A 22,157-nucleotide genomic window follows, 5' to 3' on the forward strand; every position below is an offset into this window, starting at 1 on the left:
CTGAAAATCGTCAACAGAGCTTTCAGCCAATCACGAGAGCCCATCCCTCCACAAACTAAGAGGGTTGAAAACCGACTCCTGATTGGCTGAAAAAGAAAACAAACAAACGAATCTCGAAATGCGTCGACATTTTAAAGGTGATAATTCGTTACAATTATGTTTTTACTAAATGTCCTACGATTTAAGCAGGGATTGAAATTTAATCATTGTGTTTGATATTTATACCGAAAAACACTTTTATTGTTCATATATCATTTTATGAAAATTCATGTGTTAAAATTTCTAACAGTCTACAAGTAAAATAATTCTCTCTCTCTCTCTCTCTCTCTCTCTCTCTCTCTCTCTCTCTCTCTCTCTCTCTCTCTCTCTCTCTCTCTCTGACCTAGCACTTTTTATTTATTGCAATGAATAAAATACGTCATTTTTTCCTCGCACGGCTTTAGCAAACTTCTCACCAGTTGAGGTTAGAAATAAAAAAAAAAACTGGATCTAAATAAAGAAAAAATCAGTTTAATCCGGGTATGCCTACCCATGGCGATAATAGGCCTATTCGTAGCAACGCCCAGAGTTGCTTAGAGAGAGAACTTGCTGCAAAAGCAACGCATATAGCAACAGCAGCAACGCGCGGAGTAAGTCTTAGTACAGAAGAGACAGAGCCAGAGACAGGCGCCATTTTAGTAACTGTAAGTCTGTAACAGACTGCTGTTCCAGTTACACAGTCATTATATTGAACTGAATTGAATACAGAATTTAAGTCAAACGCCAAGCACTGGGACCTATGAGGTCATTCAGTGCTGAAAAGGAAATCGACAATAAAAGGTTTAAAGGCGTAACAGGAGGAAAACCTCGCATTTGCACCATGAATCAACTGTTATGAGAGGGTGGAAAGTAAGATGGAAGAAAGGAATATGAAAGGAGGTACAGTAAAAGGAACGAAAGGGGCTGCAGCTAGGGGCCGAAGGCACGCTGCAAGGAACCTTAAGTAATGCCTACAGTGCATCGCATGAGGTGCACTGACGGCACTAACCCCACTACGGGGTTAATCATTAAATGGAAAATATGTAGAAAAATTAAACATTCATAATTTCAATATTAATCGTTGAAATTATGAGTGTTTATTATTTATTTATTTTCAATAACGAATTTGATGATAATCTGTAATTTTTTCCGTATGTACTTCGTAAACGATTACTGGACTCCGTCGTCACTTGAGAATTCTCTAATCACTTTTGAGATACAAAGGGAATCAGTCCTTATTTTGTTTATTTATTTATTAAATCATAAATAACCCTCTTTTCAAATCTTGGTTAATATATATAAAACACGAAGAAAGATAGCTACTACTGGAGCGTTGAAGTCAGGAGTTACGTCTAACGAAAAACATGCATTCCCATGGGGCTGCAACTGAACACGCTGCTCATGGGAGTGGTTGAGGTATGAAGGTGAGGAGTGGAAGGGAGTATAAAATTTGGGACAAAGGCCAAGCACTGGGACCTATGAGGTCAATCAGCACTGAAAGAGAAACTGAGAGTAAAGGAGGTTTTATAGGTACAACGGGAGGAAACCCTCGCAGAAGCAATGTGAAACAATTGTTAAGAAAGGGTGGAAAGAAAGATGGAAAAAGAATATGAATGGAGTTACAGTAAAAGGAATGAAAGGGGTTGCACCTAGGGACCGAAGGGGCACTGCAAAGAACCTTACGGCACTAACCCTCAATGGGGGTGGTATTATAGAATTTTAACCTTTGACCTAGGTTATTCTGGCAACTACTTTCTGGGTTAAGGCTACTTTTGACACACGGTCAGAAAATTGGCTCTATAATGTCTTCTGAACATTGAATAGCACCATTCTAATGAAATACCTATGAAAAAGACAAGGTGCGCTGGCAAAAATATTAATTTTGATTCATATTTGATTACGTAGCTTATTCAAGGATTATAATGTAACTAACATAACCCAGTCCTACCTTGTAATTTGCAAGTGTCAGTTGTCATGAACAGACTGTTTTTTTCTCTTGAGAAATAGTGCCATACTTTTAGTTGAGACCTTCTTGACCTTTCCTAACGTGACCATAAATCTTCGGTAAGTAGGGAAGCAGACATTTGACTGCCTGAAGCGTAAACATGAACTGACAGATACAACAGTTGTTTGCTGTCACTTGAAACTGTAGCAGTACACCTTCAGTTTTGTAGAAATGTCAAAATAAATTCTCAACAAGGCTTCAGTTATCGTAATAATATTAAACGTTTTGATTAAATTATAGTATAAATTAACACTAAACTATTAAAACAAATGCAATGGAAATAAAACTTGGCTCATCTTGTACAGCAAACTTGAATTGAAAAGACTATAGCCTTAGGTTTAAAATTCTGCTTTGAAATTATTATAGTTCTCAAAATGGCAATGCTAATATGATTTTTGACTGATATGTGTACATAACGATATTTAACGCTTATGAATCAGAAATGTTAACACTTTTTCGCAAATTCTGCCTGATAAAATAAGAGGCAGGCTAATCTCCAAAATTTAACACTGATAACAGTGAAACAACATTACAATCGTAAATCAATCAAGTACATAATGTAGTTACCTAATATACGCTGAATAAAACTGAATCCTTCGAAATAAACTGAGCCATCTAAGAAATTCGTCTGTTGTTCGTTTACCATGTATAAAAGAAACTTCTTAAAATGTCCTATTTCAACTTTTCAGATAATTTTCACAAGAGATGAAAAAATCAAAAGTATGTCAAGCAATACAATACATATATTTATACATACAGTATATATATATATATATATATATATATATATATATATATATATATTTATATATATATATATATATATATATATATATATATATATATATATATATATATATATATATATATATATATGACTATATATAACTCAAAATATTTTCTGTTAAAACAGAAATCCATCTGGTAAATCACTCCCCAGAGATTAATACAACATGAAAGGTCAGTACGGTACGGCCAAACAGAGCTCAGCTATTTTTAACCACATAAATAACCATAACCACATGATAAACTGGACTGCGTCTCGTATAATTCATAGCAGCAATTGTCGGTTCAAAAGCCAGATGGTGGAATCAGCCCTGATTAAACAAAGAAATACGACGAATCTATCAAAAGGATCATGGGACTCAGATATTATAGATGAAAGCTTCCTCCAACCAGTGATTAAGAAGATTAAGAAGCTATCAACTGGTGACCTCTGGATTTCTTGGTATAAATAACACCTGTCTGTATTCCTCACTTCATTCATAAACTTGCCAGTAGAGGGAGATAGTTTGGTCTCTGAAATATAGAAAAAACGAGGTTGACATTAGAAGATTTTAATGTCAACCTCGTTTTTTCCTATAATAACACACTAAAAGGAATGCTAATAAAAAATAGCCCTAAGGAAAACAACAACACAATATGTAAAACTCCATGTTTGGACTGCCAATCTTTTTATACCGGCCAATCCAACAAGGATTTAGATGTACGGATTAAACAGCATAAATACTCTGTCAAAGCTGGACAAACGTCCAATGCTATATTCATTCATTTAAGCGAAAACTCTCACAGGATAAATTGGACTGAAAGTTCAGTGATTGCCAGATCAAGCGATTTCTCTTCTCGAAATCTCTTAGAATCTGCTATTATCCAGTTTACTTCCAGTCGGAATATTAATCGTAGCCCTGGCATGTATTATTTGGACCCCCTGTATAAGTAAAATGTTCAAAAATGACCTAAAAGACAAAATCACTGACTTAATTAAAAATTAATTACCTTATGTATATTTTTTATGTATTCGTATGTTTAATATAAAAACTTTGGTTAAAAATGTTCACCCTCTAAAAATTGTTATAATTCACTGAGTCGTGTATTTTTTGTTACAATATTTTGTGGTGGTCAGCCAGCCTCCGTGTATAATCTTTTAATTGCCCTGGCCTTGCTTTCTGAGCCGTTGGGCCTAATCCTTTGTAAAACCTCTTAAATATTAACCCTATTTTCGTGTGTCTGCTAATCCTTTAATTGTGTTGGATTCCAGGTACATATTTTTTCCTTTGTAATCCCCACCTGCCATTTATACGAGCCTTCTTTGTAAACTTATTTTTATATTTCTTCAGTCTGCTAAGGAAAGGACTAGTGTACAGTAAGTCGAAAGGCCTTGCAGCACCTCATTGTAATATATATTTATTTATCAATTTTATTATTATTTCTATAACAGATTTTTTTTATTTTTTCCCATTTTTATATTTCTCATTTATGTTATTATTATCTAAATCTTCAATATGATTATTTTGGCATACGTGCCAAGCACTGGGGGAACTGAGGCCATTCAGAGCTGAAACGGAAATTGACAGTGAAAAAGTTACAAAGGTGTAACAGGAGGAAAACCTCAAAGCAGTTGCACTATGAATCAATTGTTAGGAGAGGGTGGACAGTAAGATGGAAGAAAGAGAACATGAACGGAGGTACAGTAAAAAGAACGAAAGGGGTTGCAGCTAGGGGCCCAAAGGACACTGCAAAGACCCTTAAGTAATGCCTACAGTGCACCGCGTGAGGTGCATTGACGGCCCTACCCGCCTACGGAGCACTTTGCATTATACTTTCTATTGTTAAATGCAACAATAAACTGCAACTCTTGTGTTTCTATTCTGGAGGGATTATGTATATATATGTGTGTGTATTTTTGTAAATATTGCTGTTCGACCTCCCTCCTTTAATCTGTAGGAATAGAATTAAAACCAAAAGGGAAAGAAAGACAAGACAAGACAAGGCAACACCAAGGACTAGCTTCTTCCCTGGGAGCAAGGGAGGGAAAGCTAACTGTGTGTTGTTATTGTGTTCAAAACTCAACCGTCTTAGTAGCTGATAGGTTAGTATTAGAGACCTATCCAACAGGTAGGGTCTCACCAGGCCCTCTTTAGTTAGGGTGTCCTGTAGCCTCATTTTCCTCTGTACTATGTATCGGCGAGTTCTTGTTATTCTTTCAGACTGCCCGCAAGCTACGGAAGGATCGCTGTTTACAAAAACAACAGCGACCCCGCTTCCCGACCTAGGGTCAGAGAGAAACAAGCAGCCCTACAGAGCACACCATCGTTAGTGCTCCTGCTTACTCTGTCCTTTGTTTATTTACTAACTTAGTGGAACCGACGTTAGTTGCATTACCAGACCCTGGGCGGCAGTTACAAGTGCGAGCAAGCATTCTACGTGAGGTGAGTCTGATAATGACAATTACTCGCCGTTCCTTTGTATTTCTTTTCTTTTAATTTCCCCCTTCTCAGCCATTGACTAAAGATCCTGGTGGAACCATATTTCCTGTAATGTGAAGTCGAGTATACAATGTATAATTAGTGTTGCCTAGTGAGATTGTATAAGAAATTCCCCTTGCAGTAATTAAGAATTAGGGAGAGGTCAATTATAAGTAATCCTCAGGCAAGTCTTGAGACCTGATCATACCTTTGCTTGGAAGAGGAATAGCCTTTAATAACCTAGAAAACTGCTTACGAGAGCAGCTAGAACTATTAGCTGTTGTGTCATACAACTTAACGTAGGGGAGATTTTACTGTATATGAAGGGGAAGAATTGGAGAGCTGTTATTGGCTCATTTAGATTCCCTCACTGTAAAAATCCATTGTGTTGGATTGGGTGGGTGATCACCGGGGATACTTAATTTATTAGTCAATAATAAATCAAAATATTCAGTAACCCAGTTCCAACTGGTGACCTAATCTAATTCAGTTAATTGCCTGTCTTTTGGGGTAATTTCCAGCCTTAATTGATAGGATTACGTGGGTCTTCGGTATAGGAAGGCTGCAATAATCACAGTAATTAATAATTAACCTCATCCACCGAATGACTCCCGTAACAGTATGTATGTATAAATATGTAAATATATATATAATATATATATATTTATATATATATATACACATATACATATGTATGTATGTATATGTATATATACACATATATATATATGTATATATAAATATACATATGTACATATATATGGGTGTGTGTATATATATATGAATATATTCATACATATATATACATACAAATATATATAAACACACATGTATATATACACACATTTGCCTTGGTTTTTTTTTTTCTTTTTGCTGTAGGCCCTGATAAACCACCTTCCCAAAATCCATACATTTTACACATTTCTTTTGAGATAAATGAATCGATTTTATACATTCCTTGGCCGATACTCATCTTCTGACAAAAGCTCTTTGTCATAAAACTTTATCAAATACTATTTCTTTGCCCAGGTTTACAAAGGAGTCGACTGGTGCTCTGAATTTTGATTGACAGCGAGTTAGTAATTCTGCTTCCAGTCCTGGAGGCGTTGTGTCCTCTCGACCCATTTAATGGTGTTGTCAGGAGGTGGGTGTTTGTCTGGGGTGCCCCCTACTAGACTGACTGGTATGACAGTCCGCTCAGGTGAGGTAATACCTAGTGTTCTCTCTCTCTCTCTCTCTCTCTCTCTCTCTCTCTCTCTCTCTCTCTCTCTCTCTCTCTCTCTTTCCTGTACGTATCATATACATTTGCTATTCGGTTCTATTTTATTTTCCAGTAATTTTCCAGTTTTAGCTTTCTGTAAATAAAACTACTGTACCGGCTTTGTCTGTCCGTCCGCACTTTTGTCTGTCCGCACTTTTTCTGTCCTCCCTCAGATCTTAAAAACTACTGAGGCTAGAGGGCTGCAAATTGGTGTGTTGATCATCCACCCTCCAGTCATCAAACATAACAAATTGCAGCCCTCTAGCCTCGATAGTTTTTATTTTATTTAAGGTTAAAGTTAGCCACAATCAAGCGTCTGGCAAAGATATGCCAGGCCACCACCAGGCCGTGGTTAAAGTTTCACGGGCCGCGGATCGTACAGCATTATAACGAGACCACCGAAAGATAGATCTGTTTTCGATGGCCTTGATTATACGATGCACAGAAAACTCGACTGCGCCAAAGAAACTTCGGCGCATATTTTCCTTGTTTTTTATTATTTTTACTAGCGAAATAGCAGCATCTCATTGACTGCTTGACTGATTAAGTTTTGTCCACTCGTTACAAGATTTTTGGTCCAAGAGGCTTGGAATATATCACTGGTTTTGGATAATTTGAGTTAAAGGTAAAATAAGAAAAATTTTTGATTTGTGATTACCCCCAGCCTTTGTCCCATTAAACTGTGTACAAGAAAAAGGCTGGTAATATTAACAAATCCTGTCCTGGCAAGAGATAAAATTTTTTAACGAAAATCATCACCCTCAACAAACCCGGAATGATCCTTTGTTATATCTGAGAACCTTGCCGAGACGATAATTACCATCCTCGCCCGGGAACGCATAGAGGAATGCGCCCCAAGAGCTCTCGATTCCCCAGGGCAGAGACAATCGGCAAACGAAATGATCAGCGGCTGCCTCATCATCAAAAATCATGTGTCATTTGCGGGAAGAATAAGGGTTGTATGAAGTCAGGTTTCCCAGAAGCGCCTTCTTGTTGCTGACAGGTGGATCTGTCATGAGAAATATATTCGGTTAACTCTTTGGGCGTTGGGAGACCAACGAAGGCCCAGAGACCTTTCTTAGAGCTGATACGACGATCCTTGCTTGATACTGAGCGCTTTGATTTATTCGATTTATTTATAAATCAAGACGATTTGTTCAAGTGTCGCAGCGATGTGCGTTCAAGTGTCCAACTCTATGTACAATGTAGTGCACGTATAGGGTCGCTGAACGTGCTGTGAAAACAGCATGTGGTTCTACAGCAAAACATTGAAAATATGTAGTGTAAAGAATTGCTTCTCTCCTTTTTCGTGACAACGCGAATGTGGTGTTTCACATGTATTCGTGTCCAGAATTTGAATTAGCCTGTTGTATTTAGATTCACGATGGACTTTGTTTAGCTTTGTTACTATTATTAAAAACTGTTGTTTATCAGAAAGTAAGTGGTACTGAGTGCTTGAGAATTTGATAATGTCATGCATATATATACATATATATAAAATGGGAAACAGGATACACGTGTTCGGACAAAGGAAGTCCATAATTATGAAGAAGAGCAGATGTGATTTTGTCACATCTGCCTTACACAGGTGTAATGTGGGTGGAAAGCACATCTGTTCTGCACGTGTGCTGTTGATGCAGACCTGCAGGTCGTGTGAAAATTCTAATTTAGCACGCATGGAAAACATTATTGAAAAAATATATTGAACATTCTGACTTGTTAGATAAAAAAAAGGGGAGAATGTGACAGTTCGTTGCTTCTGAGGAATCATAAAAATAATGTGATTTGCATATTATTCCAAAGGGCTTGGGAAGCTTCAAAGTTGCCCCGAGAAGTTCGAGCTGATTTGGCGTTAACTGAAAAACTGTCGCATAGCTTGCTTTCTCTCTCTCTCTCTCTCTCTCTCTCTCTCTCTCTCTCTCTCTCTCTCTCTCTCTCTCTCTCGGAAGTGAGGGAGTTTCTATATGGATATGATATGATAATTAACACGTAAAAGCGATATCGAAACCTCTGAGGTTAGATGCCAAATAGCATGTTAAGGGTGTCATGATAAAATGCATTCCTCGTCAGGTCAGCCTTTGCTTATTACACATTACTAGTTGACTGAATAAAGAATTCAGGCCAAAGGCTAAGCACTGGGACCTACGAGGTCATTCACCTCTGAAACGGAAATGGACAATATAAGGTTTGAGAAGTGCAACAGGAGGAAAACCTCGCAGCCGCACTATGAATCAATTGTTAGGAGAGGGTTAAGGAAAGTAAGATGGAAGAGGAGAATATGAAAGGAGGTGCAGTAAAAGGAATGAAAGCAGTTGCAGCTAGGGTTCATTTCCACCACTTCTAATTTTCCTCTCATTACACCTTGCTTTTTTTTCAGTTTTCTCTAGATCACTTTTATATCTTTTTACTTTCCTTTTTTCCTCTCTTATCTGCAGATTACTTTTATATTTTTTTTTTACAATTTCAATTTGTCCTCAGTTGTATCTAGATTACTTTTATATTTTCTTATACTGTCCTTTTGTCCTCAATTGTCTCTGGATTACTTTTATATTTTTATACACTTTTACACTTGCCGTTTACTACCTTACTCATCCTACTTTATACTTCCTCACAATCTGGTACCAAATTATATAACCACTACAAATGAAGCAATCATTTCTTTTTCCATTTCACCAAACCTTCCACTACATGATCCCACCTTACATTGGCTGTAGTAATTCTGTTGAGTACTCTGACCCGCAGGCATTAGACGGAGACCAGTCGAGAATTATAAGACTGGATTAACAATTACCTGTAATCAAACGCTTAACGTCGTACCTTCCAGGTGAGTACACCTGACAAAAAAAAAAAAAAAAAGTAAAAATTGCACCGAAGTTTCTTCGGTGCAGTCGACTTTTCTGTACAGCGTATAATGCTGTATAAAGATATCAGCTATTACCGGCCTGCGCTCAATTGCTCCCCGGATGCGGTCAAGTGAATGGTGCTTAGCACGCCTCCGGAAAGCGCTGCCAGACACACGACCCACGGTTAACCTTAACCTTAAATAGAATGAAGACTACTGAGGCTAGAGGGCTGCAATTTGGTATGTTTGATGGTTGGAGGATGGATGATCAGCACCCCAATTTGCAGCCCTCTAGCGTCAGTAGTTTTTGAGATCTGAGGCCAGACACAAAAAGTGCGGACAGACATACAAAGCCGTCGCAATAGTTTTCTTTTACAGAAAACTAAAAGGACATTGAGAATCAGCTACGCCGTCTTATTGCAACCTTCAGTCCCTGAAGACCTGTGAAATTCATTCGGCAGTCAGTGCTGACGTAAATGTCCCTGAGAATAACTAAATGTCCCTGTATCTAAAACATCGAAGAATAGAAAATTACAATACGAAAGGAATTACAGCAATAAAAATCGATACAAATGAAATTAGATTAATTATATTAACTAATGGCACCAATTGCTTAGTACTCGACAACTCGAGAGAGAGAGAGAGAGAGAGAGAGAGAGAGAGAGAGAGAGAGAGGGTGACAGCAGCAGCCGGCTCTGTGATTCCAAAATCATCATAAGTAAAAAATGCGCCGAGGTTCCTTCGGCGCAATCAAGTTTTCCGTACATCGTATAATCAAGGCCACCAAAATAAGATCTTATTAATATTTAATAAAATTAAATATTAATAAGATTAAATACTGTAATAACTCAGAGAGAGAGAGAGGAACTTACGTGGAATGATATATGTTTTTAGCTTTGGCCGTTAAAAAATTGGTTCTCTCCCCTCCACTGATTCAGGAGGGACCCCTTTATAATGCCTAAGGGACCTCCTTATAGCAAACCCTGTCGGGCAGCTGGCGCTTCAACTGGTTTTTTTTTTTTCACCCGTTATAGATACGATGCTCAGAACTGATACTATTGAAATGATATTAAGATTATATCAAATTAATATCGAAATTACATTAAAATGATATACAAGTGTTTCAGGATGATAGCATAAGCATTTTTAGAGGTTACATTTTTTGATAAAATAATGATTTACAGGACTGATTTTCAGATATTAATATTAAGTTTAATAAGATTAAATAATAACATTAGGTAATAAAAATAATAATTCTCTCTCTCTCTCTCTCTCTCTCTCTCTCTCCCTTTGGGCCAGCCCTAGGAGAGCTGTTAATCAGCTCAGTGGTCTGGCTAAATTAACGTATACTTTAATGAGATGAGAGAATTTTTAAGCACATGTGGTACGTTTATTTTTTTTGTATGATAAATAAATGATATACTAATTTTTAAATATTAATATTAATGTAAACACAGCAAATTATCATTAAAGAAAATATAGTGGATTAGTAAGGGTGTAACCTGTCAAATATCTTGACATATTGACCACAAGGGTAGAAAGTGTTGCCCACTTGGCTGTCAAATACATGGTGTTGCCCATTCAGTGCTCTCTCTCTCTGTCTCTCATGCCAGAGGTGAGAGACGGATAGATACCACAAGAAAGGAAAGAAAGAATGAACAAATCCCCTGAAATTCCTGGACATTTTGGAAAACAGCAAACAGCAACGCATAAACTAGAGGAACTGCACACATTCCCTCTTCTCAGGTGGAAAACATGCTGCCTTATAATTGGCTTTCATGACGTCATTTACTGCTCGTAGCAACATATTCGTAGTAAACAAAAGAACCACCAATCAGTGATGAAGTTGATGACATCATCAACAGCCAATCATGGTCGAGCAATTTTCCCGCGAAAGCGAGTTACTTATATGAGGATTCCTCAGTCTTATGGATTGCTGTTTGAGGACTTTTGACCCCATATTTTCAGAGCAGACAGACTCGAAGGATTTTTATTTCAATTTTATTTTTTGGAGGTTTCAGTGCGAATAAACGATTAAAATAAGTAATATAATATGTATTTTTAGGTTGTTTTTAAATTTAGTTGATGTAAAATGATCAATTTTTGGTTTTACTCTGTTCGACTCACTGAAGAGTCTCTTATTTTGACCAAAAATTTCCTAGTCTTGCCAAAAATGTCCTAGTTTGCCCCACAAAGTTCTTATTTTGACTAAAAAGGTCCTAGTCTTGCCAAAAAGGTCCTAGTTTGCCCCATAAATTTTCTATTTTGACCGAAAAGGTCCTGGTTTTACCAAAAAGTCCTAGTTTGCCCCACAAAGTTCCTATTTTGACTAAAAAGATCCTAGTCTTACCAAAAAGGTCCTAGTTTGCCCCACAAAGTTATATTTCGACCAAAAAGGTTCTAGTCTCACCAAAAAGGTCCTAGTTTTCCCCACAAATATCATATTTTGACCAAAAAGGTCCTAGTCTTACCAAAAAGGTCCTAGTTTGCCCCCACAAAGTTCATATTTTGACCAAAAAGGTCCTAGTCTTACCAAAAAGATCCTAGTTTGCCCTACAAAGTTTCTGTTTTGACAGAAAAGGTCCTAGTCTTACCAAAAAGGTCCTAGTTTTCCCAACAAAGTTCCTATTTTGACAAAAAATGTCGTTTTGAGCAAAAAGGTCCTAGCTTGCCCCACACAGGTCCTATTTTGACCAAAAATATCCTAGTCTTACCAAAAAGGTCCTAGTTTGCCCCACAAAAAAAAAACAGACCTGGTCCCCCTTAAATATGTGAAAATATTTTATTCACTTTTATTTTCATATTTGTGATTAAATCAATATTTATAAAATGTATGTGACGAAACTCACCTTTATTAAACACTGTGTAAGATTCACATTTGTGCAGAAAATCTGAGCAACTTAAAGCTGGAGGAGTTGGACAGCTAGGCTGGAAGACACAAAAATCCCCAGAAACAGAAATCAATGTAGCACAGGGCTGGAGGGACGCCACACAGAACCTTCAGCACCATCTATCGAACACCAAATAAGTCACGAGGCGTCAGGGGAATACACGCAGTCCTAATTAATCGAGTTTTACCTCGACTGCCAGTCCTTTTTTTTACATGAAGACGGTAAGGTAATACGAGAAATGAGAGAGAAAATGTTTATTTTACTTTTTTTTACTGATTCTCAAAGCATTGTTTCTTTTTCCACCCAACTTCTCCTCAACTCTTCTGAACTCTCCCCAACTTAAAGTTGAGCTGAAAGATGTCAATAAACTCGAGGAAGGCACTTTTTATCAATAAGATGATACCGACGATTTCGAAAAAATAAACTTTACTGCTCTGGAAGCGCATTAAAGGGGCACTCAGAGTACAAAAGGCGTATTCCATCGTCAAAACTGAAGGGGTCTTGTGTCAAGTTAATTACTGAGAGGGATTAAGCAAGCTACAGGGGATGAGAGAGAGAGAGAGAGAGAGAGAGAGAGAGAGAGCCGGAATAAAATAGAAAATGAATCGGTTATATTGTTTCTTCTTCTTCTTCTTCTTCTTCTTCTTCTTCTTCTTCTTCTTCTTCTTCTTCTTCTTCCCCATTACTCATGGTGCCCTCCTACTTGTCATCCTTCCCCCACCTTCGTAACAAAAATATTTTATCTTTATTTTGTGACCCTTCGTTATGTATTTCTGAGCCGTGATGTTCTGAATTCGAATGGACCTTTATTTTTTTTTAAAGGGTCAGCAATGAAGAGAAGAAGAAGAAGACTCCGAGAACGGCAGAGTGGGCAGGAGGAGGAGGAGGGTGGAACGCGATTTTCGCGGGAAATGGGACGAAATTCGCGAGAGCTGTGTGGCAGACGACGTAAAAAGGAAAGGCGAGTACTGAGTGGTGGTGATGAAAGGGGACATAAAGGGGAGATGAGATAGTCTGAATAACATGTTGCAGTGAAAGGGAGCAAGAGAGAAAGCTAAGAGAGAAAGTTAGGGAGAGCTGAAGTGGGCTCGAGTGAGGGATTTAGACAAGGAAAGGTTGTGGGAACAGGGGTAGTGTGGCATTGGGTAATGGCAGTGGATGAGGTAAGTCTGACTTAACGATACACACGATGGGAATCTTCTTCTTCTCCTTCTTCTTCTTCTTCTTCTTCTTCTTCTTCTTCTTCTTCTTCAGGATTAGAATCCCTCCAGAGGTTGCTGACAAATGGCTGGACTGGCCGGGGTTGGGCTGACTCTCATACGCTCTCAGCCGTCTGGCCGTCATCTGGAAGTGAATCTCAGGTCACCAGTTTCGGCGAATACTTTTTAAAAAAAAAAAAAGACTTCTGACGCGAAGGAAGCTCCCCTATTCATAACTTCCACGGACTCGGTTAAAACCGAATTGCGAATGAATGTGCCGAATAGGGTGCACGAAAGAAAGCAGTTGCATTTTAGTTTTTCTTATCCATCACGAACTACTGGCGAGGGGGAAAACTTTTTCCCCAAAACTCTCAGATTTCCTGGGGAGCATGGAATTAGTTGGCCGCTTGTGAGGCTCTTGGGGATTAGGAGAAGGGAATGAAAAGGAGGAGGAGGAAGAGGAGGAGGTGGAGGAGGAGGAGTAGAAGGGTCTGGAGATTACGGAATATTGGCTGCCGCCCCCTTCTCTGAGAGTTGAGGGCTGGGAGAGTTTGAGGCTCGCTGCTCCAGTCTGCTTGCGTTCTCTGGCCATGTAAGGTGTGTTGTGGTGGAAGAAATCGATAGGGAAAGGTTGGTGTCAGCTTTATTCTTTCAACAAGACTGCTATACGTCCTGTGGAAATGTGGCTCAAGAAACGGCCCTGAAAATGTTTGGCTAAAACGTTTCAGAATCTCGTCCAGGGCTGTTGTTCCTCAGGGTGTTCCTCTGGGTGAATCTAGATACCCCACCACAGAGCCCAAGGAGTTCAGTTGATGGCAATAAGTGACAGTTGCTGTAAACGTTTCCTGCTTGCCGAGACTTTCGTTCACAATGATAAAACACAGTGATTCTACAAGTTTGATTAAATGTTCAGCTAATTCAGAGTCGTGTCTGAAATCTATGGTAAATGAAATGCACAGAGCTGTACTGGTAGTGAATAGAGTTGGTTCCAGAGCCCTGCTCTTGTTTCAAGTGACCAAAAACCATAACAGAAGGAAAATAGTTGATAGGTATCTTGTTGGTTTCAACACAGGAGTGTTTTTTTTTTTATTATTTAATCTTTCTTTCCTATTTGTGAGGATGGCAATGACCTTGTTTTCATTTCACAAACAACTTTGCTGTCACTGAAGACTGGAGCATTGCGTTGTGACCATTTTGCGAGGCATGTGTTTTTTGCCCAATGCAGTAATTATTTACCAAGTTTGTAAAAGCTAAACGTTCAATTTAAAGAAAACGGAGATGAAGAAAATCAGTCTTCACCTTTCTCTCTTTATCTCTCTGCCGTGTTTCTCCCTCTCTTTTTCGGTGAGGTAACGCCCACATTCTGAAGGGTGGAACCACTCCACTGGTTATCTCTCTCTCTCTCTCTCTCTCTCTCTCTCTCTCTCTCTCTCTCTCTCTTTCTTTCGTCAGGTGAAACAACGCCACAGTTAATTCATTCTCTCTCTCTCTCTCTCTCTCTCTCTCTCTCTCTCTCTCTCTCTCTCTCTCTCTCTGACAAGAGAGTTTTTTTAGAGTTTTTATGCATAAGTAACATGTGTTTATTTGTTTCGTATGATAAATAAATTTTTCACTAATTTTCAAATATTAATATTAATGTACGAACAGCAAAATATCATTTCATTCGTTTTACAAGTTTTATTATGTCTCCGACTTTAGGAGGAGGGATGAAGGCCTGATAATCATCTTGACATATTGACATGTGAAGGGGGGGCGGGAGCACCTGGGCAAAATCTCTCTCTCTCTCTCTCTCTCTCTCTCTCTCTCTCTCTCTCTCTCTCTCTCTCTCTCTCTACACCAAAGGATATGTAAAATGTGAGAGATGGATAGATAGATGGAAAGGGTGAGTGACTGATAGAAAGATATGGATTTTTTAACCGATGTAAGCATAACTCAGTTCTGTGCTTTTCTCTCTCTCTCTCTCTCTCTCTCTCTCTCTCTCTCTCTCTCTCTCTCTCTGGAAGTAGGATCACACAGCAGGGTGTGTTACCTCAATGCTGATTGGCTTGTATTACAACACACTATTGGTTGGAAGAATTATAACAGCCAATCACACACCAGGATATCAGCTTTGCTAGTTGTTGATTGGCTTGTGACTCCGATCCTCTGTGAGGGAGTGTCCCCTCTTTTTTTTATGATTGATTTTAGCATAATGGTTACTGATGCTGTATATTCTTATAATCTAGTTTTATGAATTAATCTTTCTTTACCTTTGTGTACTACAGTCATTAGTGTATTGAATATTTTTAATGTGCAAATGTAGTTTTGTTCTCTCTCTCTCTCTCTCTCTCTCTCTCTCTCTCTCTCTCTCTCTCTCTCTCTCTCTCTCTCTCTCTTCTTCTTCTGCTTATTCTTCAATTCTTCTCCTTCTTTCTCAGCTCTCTCTCTCTCTATCTTAGGGATAACTTCACAGCATATATTGTTAAGGGTAATGTTGTAAGATGACTTTGAAATTACATTAAAGCATTTTAGGATGATAGTTTAAGGTATATTTGGTGTTTGAACTATTAAAATAAGCCATTATGAGCATTTTTAGGTGGGGGGGGGTTTGGTGTCTGACTTATTAAAGCAGGCAGTTATATGCATTTTTAGAGGGGTGTTCCAACTTATCGCACAAGTAATAAATGTATTCAATGAGAAGCTAAAGTATGACCAAAGACTCGTAGCCTTGCAAGGAACTAGGGCTGTCAATGCATCTCACGCAGTGCACTTTAGCCGTTACTTAAGGTTCTTTGCGGCGTCCCTTCGGCCAGTAGCTGCAACCCCTTCATTCCTTTTACTATACCTACGTTCATATTATCTTTCTTCCAAATTACTTTCTCCCATCCCCTCTCCTAATAATTGTTTCGACATAGTCTTTAGCGCTGAATGACATAAGTACTAGCGTATGGCCTTTAGTCTAAATTTTATGTTCCAGTCCAATCCAACTGTGATTTTGACATAAAGTACAAGAAAAAATTTACATAATATTTATGGCTAATTCGCTACTCATTACATAAGATACACTATACAGAATGTCTGCTACAGATCCCTTACCCCAATACAAATTACTGATCACCATAACTCTATATACAGTACTGATTCCGGACTGTTGGCAGTAACTCAAGGAAATTTAGTATGTAGAGTATTTTCATTTCCCAAAACCAATAAGTATCATGAGGTCTAATTCTTATCTCTTTGCTGGTCTTACCTTTTCATGATATTCCTCTTATTATTGTCAGTCTTCTGTTTTGATCTCACAAAGTACCTGAGTCTGCAGACCAGTGAATCAGTGACTCCTGAGGGAAGAGAGAGAAGAATTTGATAAATACATCAAAAGTTAAATATGATTAGAATAAATTTTATCTTTAAAAACGATTTAAACAGATATTATTTGTAATGTGACGAGTGTTCTTATGTTCCAGCTTCAGCCAAGAGTATTCAAAGCCATTCAAACAATCTGAAATAACTCTGGAGAAGAATTGGATAAATATATAAAAAGTAAATGATGAAAATGAATTTTACCTATAAAAATTATTTAAATAGGTATTATTTGTAATGTAACAAGTGTTTTTATGTTTCAGCTTCAGCCATGAGTATTCAAATCCACTAAAGACGGTCTAAAATCATTCTTGGAATGAATTCTGTCAAGGTGTGAGCAAAGTGGATACTCATCATACATGCACGAGCATCACACCATCGTAAATGCCAAAATGAGGGGCGAATATTTTGGTCACATTCGCCGATCGACGACGCTGTTCCCACAGCGCATGTGCAACTCGCCACCATCCAAAAGAGACCTTTCTTTTGAAAGCGAAAACTTTCACTTGGAAAGTAACTCAGATCCGCTGAAAAACGAAAGCGACAAAGAGAACGAAACGCGTCTTCTGAAGAAGTGCCAGCAGACGCGTGTCACGGTGAAGACTGAAATTAGCGAGGGCATAGGTTCATACGTTTCGGTACCTACAGAGACTGAGCTCATCCTGTGCTTCGTTTGCGACAGAGAAATCGCCTACGAATATCTCTCCGAACACTTGCTCGTTGGACACGTGAAGTGCATGCGTTGCTCTGTAGTTTTCACGAGTTGCAAGTGCTTTCAGGAGTGGACAGTCGAGAGGGACATAGGAATGAGTGTGTGTAATCATTTGCTTCAGTACTTGGGCGATCCCTGGGAAATTTTAAATGTGTGTCACGCAAAAGAAATCAGCAGTGATTCTTCTCCATGTTTTACGGGGGAGGTAGAAAACAAAGTCCATGCATATTTAGAATTAATCAAATCACTTCGTAACAGATATCCGTGGAAAGAATTGTTTTCCTCAGAACAGAAATCTCGTCCCAAAAGCTTAGAAGTACCCAAAGAAAATGTAGAAAGTGTAGATTTAGATTCCAGCTGCAATGTGCAGGATGAAACTACTGCAGTGAACAGTGATGAAAATTCTAGAGACTTCTCTGGTGGGCATGTCTCTGAAGAACATGCAACAGTGGAGACGGATGTTTATGAGTTCAGTGAAACTGTTAGTGAAACTGGTGCAGTGAACTGTTCTAGCAAATCTCTGACACTGAGCACGCCAGAAAAGAAAATGACTCAAGATAATGTGAAGAGTAATGATCTCCAGAAATCGACGAAAGGTGAATTAACAAGAAATTGCCTCTACTCTGAGAAAGGTTACCAAGGGCTCAAAATGTCGTCAGACCACCTGCTCAAAGTAAAGAAAAGAAGAGCTGGTTTAGACCACAACAAACCCAAAAGAAAAGTCCTGGTTTCCCAGACAAGGAAATCAACAAAATTTATAGACACTCCTTCTGATGGATTTTATTACATTGCTAAAGACTCTGTCAAAGAATGCCCCAACTGCTACACTCTCATCAGACCAGAAGATTTTGCTGTCAATATTGTGACTTTTCTGATGACAGCAATCTGTAGTGACTGTGGTTTAACTATATACATTGTAGAAAACCAGTCAGATGATAGCGGGTGTCCTCGGGTTCGTATTGTTACAGACTAACAACCTGTGATGAAGAGGCTCTGATCTGCTTTTGCTGTGTAATTGTCAGTGTTAACAGACTTCGAGAGTAAATATCTGGATTTGGGTTACATGAACTGAAACATTACGCTTGTTCTTCAGTTGCTCACTTAAACTTTTCAGGATTAGAGATGAATTTATTCAAGGCTTACCTAAATAATGCAGAGAAAACATTACTGTCATTCGCGTTCGACGTATATTTCAAATATACTCATACAATTCATCTCATATACCAAAGCTAGGACTTAAACTTCAAATATGAGGCATACAAGCCATTACTGCCTGATTTGACCTTGGAAATCAAAATTCATTAATACAAGATAATTACGTCTTTTAATGTTTGATTGCATTGACATGATGTATCTACACAATGCAACACACACTCCATGTTCAGAGATGTTGCAATTACTCTGTACTCCATGTTGTGTAAATGGAGTTCCCATTATCATATGCTATGAATGGTCCAAGAATCCTATTATTTATTTGCAATAAAGCATCGGACACCATATTGTTTTTTTTTTTTCACTTTACTTCACGTTGTACCTTGATTCACTAAATGAATTTGTTTATCTGCAACTGTCCTATGAAAGTTATTACTTACATAGGCCTATATAAGGTATTACTTACATAGACGTATATAAGTTATTATTACTTAGGACTATATATGGTATTACTCACATACGCCTATATGTTGTTATTTGTATAGGCCTATATAACCTAGTATTTAGGCCTACGTAACTTATTACTTACATAGGCCTATGCAAGTTACTTAAATAGGCCTATAAATGTAATACCTACATACGCCTAAGTAAGTTACTTACATAAGCCTGTATAAGGTATGACTTTCATAGTTCTATAAAAGTTATTAAATTTATTACTTTTACAGGCGATTTCACCTTCCAGGTATTATCCTCGTGAAACTCTCCAAACTCACCTGTCATGTCTACATTAAAAGCTTCTCTTAACCTGGAAGCATCCAGTGAGTTTACCTGGATGTCACAATACAATGACTAGGAATTGTTCTAGTTGGTAGCTAGCTATTGGTGTAGAACAAGTGGCCCCCCCCCCCACCAGCTGAAATTCCCTTTGTAGCTGAACTTTAACCCTTTGGTGGACAAGTATAGTTATAGGTTTTTAACAAGAAATGACACTATTTTGATATGTTTACATGACAAGGATATTATACTTATACTATAGTCTGAAAATTAAAACTTGATAATAGAACTTAGGCTTGTTGAATATAAGGTTGTGAGGAAATTTACATTAAAAATTAAAACTTGATAGTAGAAATTATGCTAGTGTCGAATATAAGGTTGTGAGGAAATTTATCATTACAATACTTGATACATTTGCATACAGTAAGAGTTGAAAATTAATTGAAAGTTGAGCTCTATAATTTCAAGTACATGGATATATACATTTGAGAATAGTATATTTTACTAATTACAGAATTGGTACATTAGTTTTGTGTAATTTTATTTGGCCTCCTAAAAAAATATCTTGGCCCCCCTTTAGGCCCCCAACTGATGGAATGCCAGCTATCCCAGTGTAGAACTCCCAACTCAGTGTCTGAGTCATTCGTCTGAGTCATTCGTCTGCTGACACTTGGCATACCAGTGACTGACCTGAGACTCTCCGCCACCACATGAATACAGTGACTCAAACCCCAGAATTAGTCATATAGTTCCAGACGCTATGCGACTGGTTGGTGTTGCTCTCCATAAATATATAAGTTACATCCTATAGGTTAGCTATGTTATCTATTTGTTATATAGAGTAGTCTGTAACTTGCAAGATTGTGAGTTTCTTTTTCATCTTTGCCACCAATTTTTCTCAGTGCCTTTTCTTTAAAATGATACGTTTAGGGCGACTCATTTCTTTAGGTATTGTGCAATCGTGCTAAGCGTGACAAGAAGTGTTCAATTTTTGTTTAGTCTTAACCTGATACTTTTGGATGTTGATCTAATGTTAGTTTATTTCTAGTGTCCGTCATCTAATAGCAATGTTTTGGAGGCAGTATTTTCCTTAACTACGTTCTATATGATAAATGACTAATTGACCAAAATCTCAGGTGAAGTTCGTTACTGACCACATTCAAGGAGAATTCCCCTGGAATCTGAAGAGAGATTTGCAGTGCTTCTGAGCTATTCTCCGTCTTGAACACATCCCAGTGGTACTACAACTCTGCAAGGACTTGGAAGAAGAACTGAGCAAGTAGAACTCTTGCCAACAGTAGCTCCAAGTATCCTGAAATAACGAAAACACTGTTTTGTAAATTACTGTATAGATGGCACTCGACTCGTTAGCAGCCCTAGAAGTGAAACGAGTTAAAAGACAGATTTAGTTATGTTTTTATCTGTACTTGAAAGATGCTTAGAAACATTTGAATAATGTCCTGGCATTTTCTGCGCACTGAGAGATAGGGATTTTCATTTTTCACCACAATATTATAATACTGTAGCTGAATTTTGAATCTAATTAACGTCTCTCACAAAATGGGCACTGATTCTCGCCGAAATCAAAATAATAACTTATTTTGCGGATGTCTGGGCACTGTGAGTACATTACTGAAACTACTGATTGGTAGTTAGGAAAGACTGACTTTTGATAAATGAAGAGAATGATTCAAAATTTAATGTAAAACAATTCTATATAAAAAAAGTTGAATTATTAGAGGCAAGCTAAAGAACTGACTTGTCAATGTAACTTGAGACTTTTGAGGTGGAAAGGATATAAAGGATAATTGTGCAACCTAATGGAAAATAATGAAAATTATGAAAATAAAAAGTCATATGATGACTTCAGTTTAGCCAAAAAAAAAGTCTATACTTTGCTATAAAAAAATGTGCCTAAGATAATAAAGTTTTAAAGGTATTCAAATTTTTGCATGTAATTATTCTTATTCCCATAATCAAACATATGTATGCATATATATATATATATATATATATATATATATATATATATATATATATATATATATATATATAATATATATATATGATGATTATGATCACTTTGTGCGTGATCATTTATCACACATTACCACAGGTGAAATATAAGAGACGGTGTAGGTCCTGACCGGTTTCGACTTTATTTTCAAGCCATTTATTTTCAATGGCTTGAAAATAAAGTCGAAACTCAATCAGGACCTTTATTTTTACCTGTGGTGATATATATAGATATATACATATATATATATATATATATATATATATATATATATATATATATATATATACATATATATGGTTATATTCAAAAAGATACACCAAACATCTTCTTATACTAACACATGATGATAATAATATGATAGATCTCCAAAATTTTCTGAAGAATTTTGGATACAACGTAGCATTTCAGAACAATAAAACAATGCAACATGTATTTATAAAGAAACAATGAAACATGCACTCATAAAGAACTCTCCAGAGTACACCAAAGCACTCTTGCATTAACTTTTATATTGGTCAAAATGCAAAACACTGGAAAACAGAGCAGAACAGCATAAAAAGGTATAAGATGTCATGTGAACAGTGAAATTTTTGTACATCTTAGTGAGAACACTCATACGACCAATTAGGCAGGAGCGAAAAAGGTAGCTTAGTCTAATAATGGACTGGAAAGTAATGTCCTTGAGTCTAGTTTTATAAA

General features: G+C 37.4%; 1 protein-coding gene across 1 annotated transcript; it reads left to right on the top strand.

Moving 5' to 3' along the window:
• Window positions 1-13,088: 13,088 nt before the first annotated feature.
• Window positions 13,089-18,997, top strand: LOC136854488 (uncharacterized). The gene is made up of 2 exons (XM_067130788.1): window positions 13,089-14,403; window positions 17,064-18,997. Exon 2 carries the CDS (start codon window positions 17,160-17,162, stop codon window positions 18,483-18,485), a length of 1,326 nt encoding a protein of 441 aa, XP_066986889.1. The 5' UTR covers window positions 13,089-14,403; window positions 17,064-17,159; the 3' UTR covers window positions 18,486-18,997.
• Window positions 18,998-22,157: the final 3,160 nt, after the last annotated feature.

The sequence above is a fragment of the Macrobrachium rosenbergii genome, chromosome 29, assembly GCF_040412425.1.
Source record: "Macrobrachium rosenbergii isolate ZJJX-2024 chromosome 29, ASM4041242v1, whole genome shotgun sequence".
Taxonomy (NCBI): Eukaryota; Metazoa; Arthropoda; class Malacostraca; order Decapoda; family Palaemonidae; genus Macrobrachium; species Macrobrachium rosenbergii.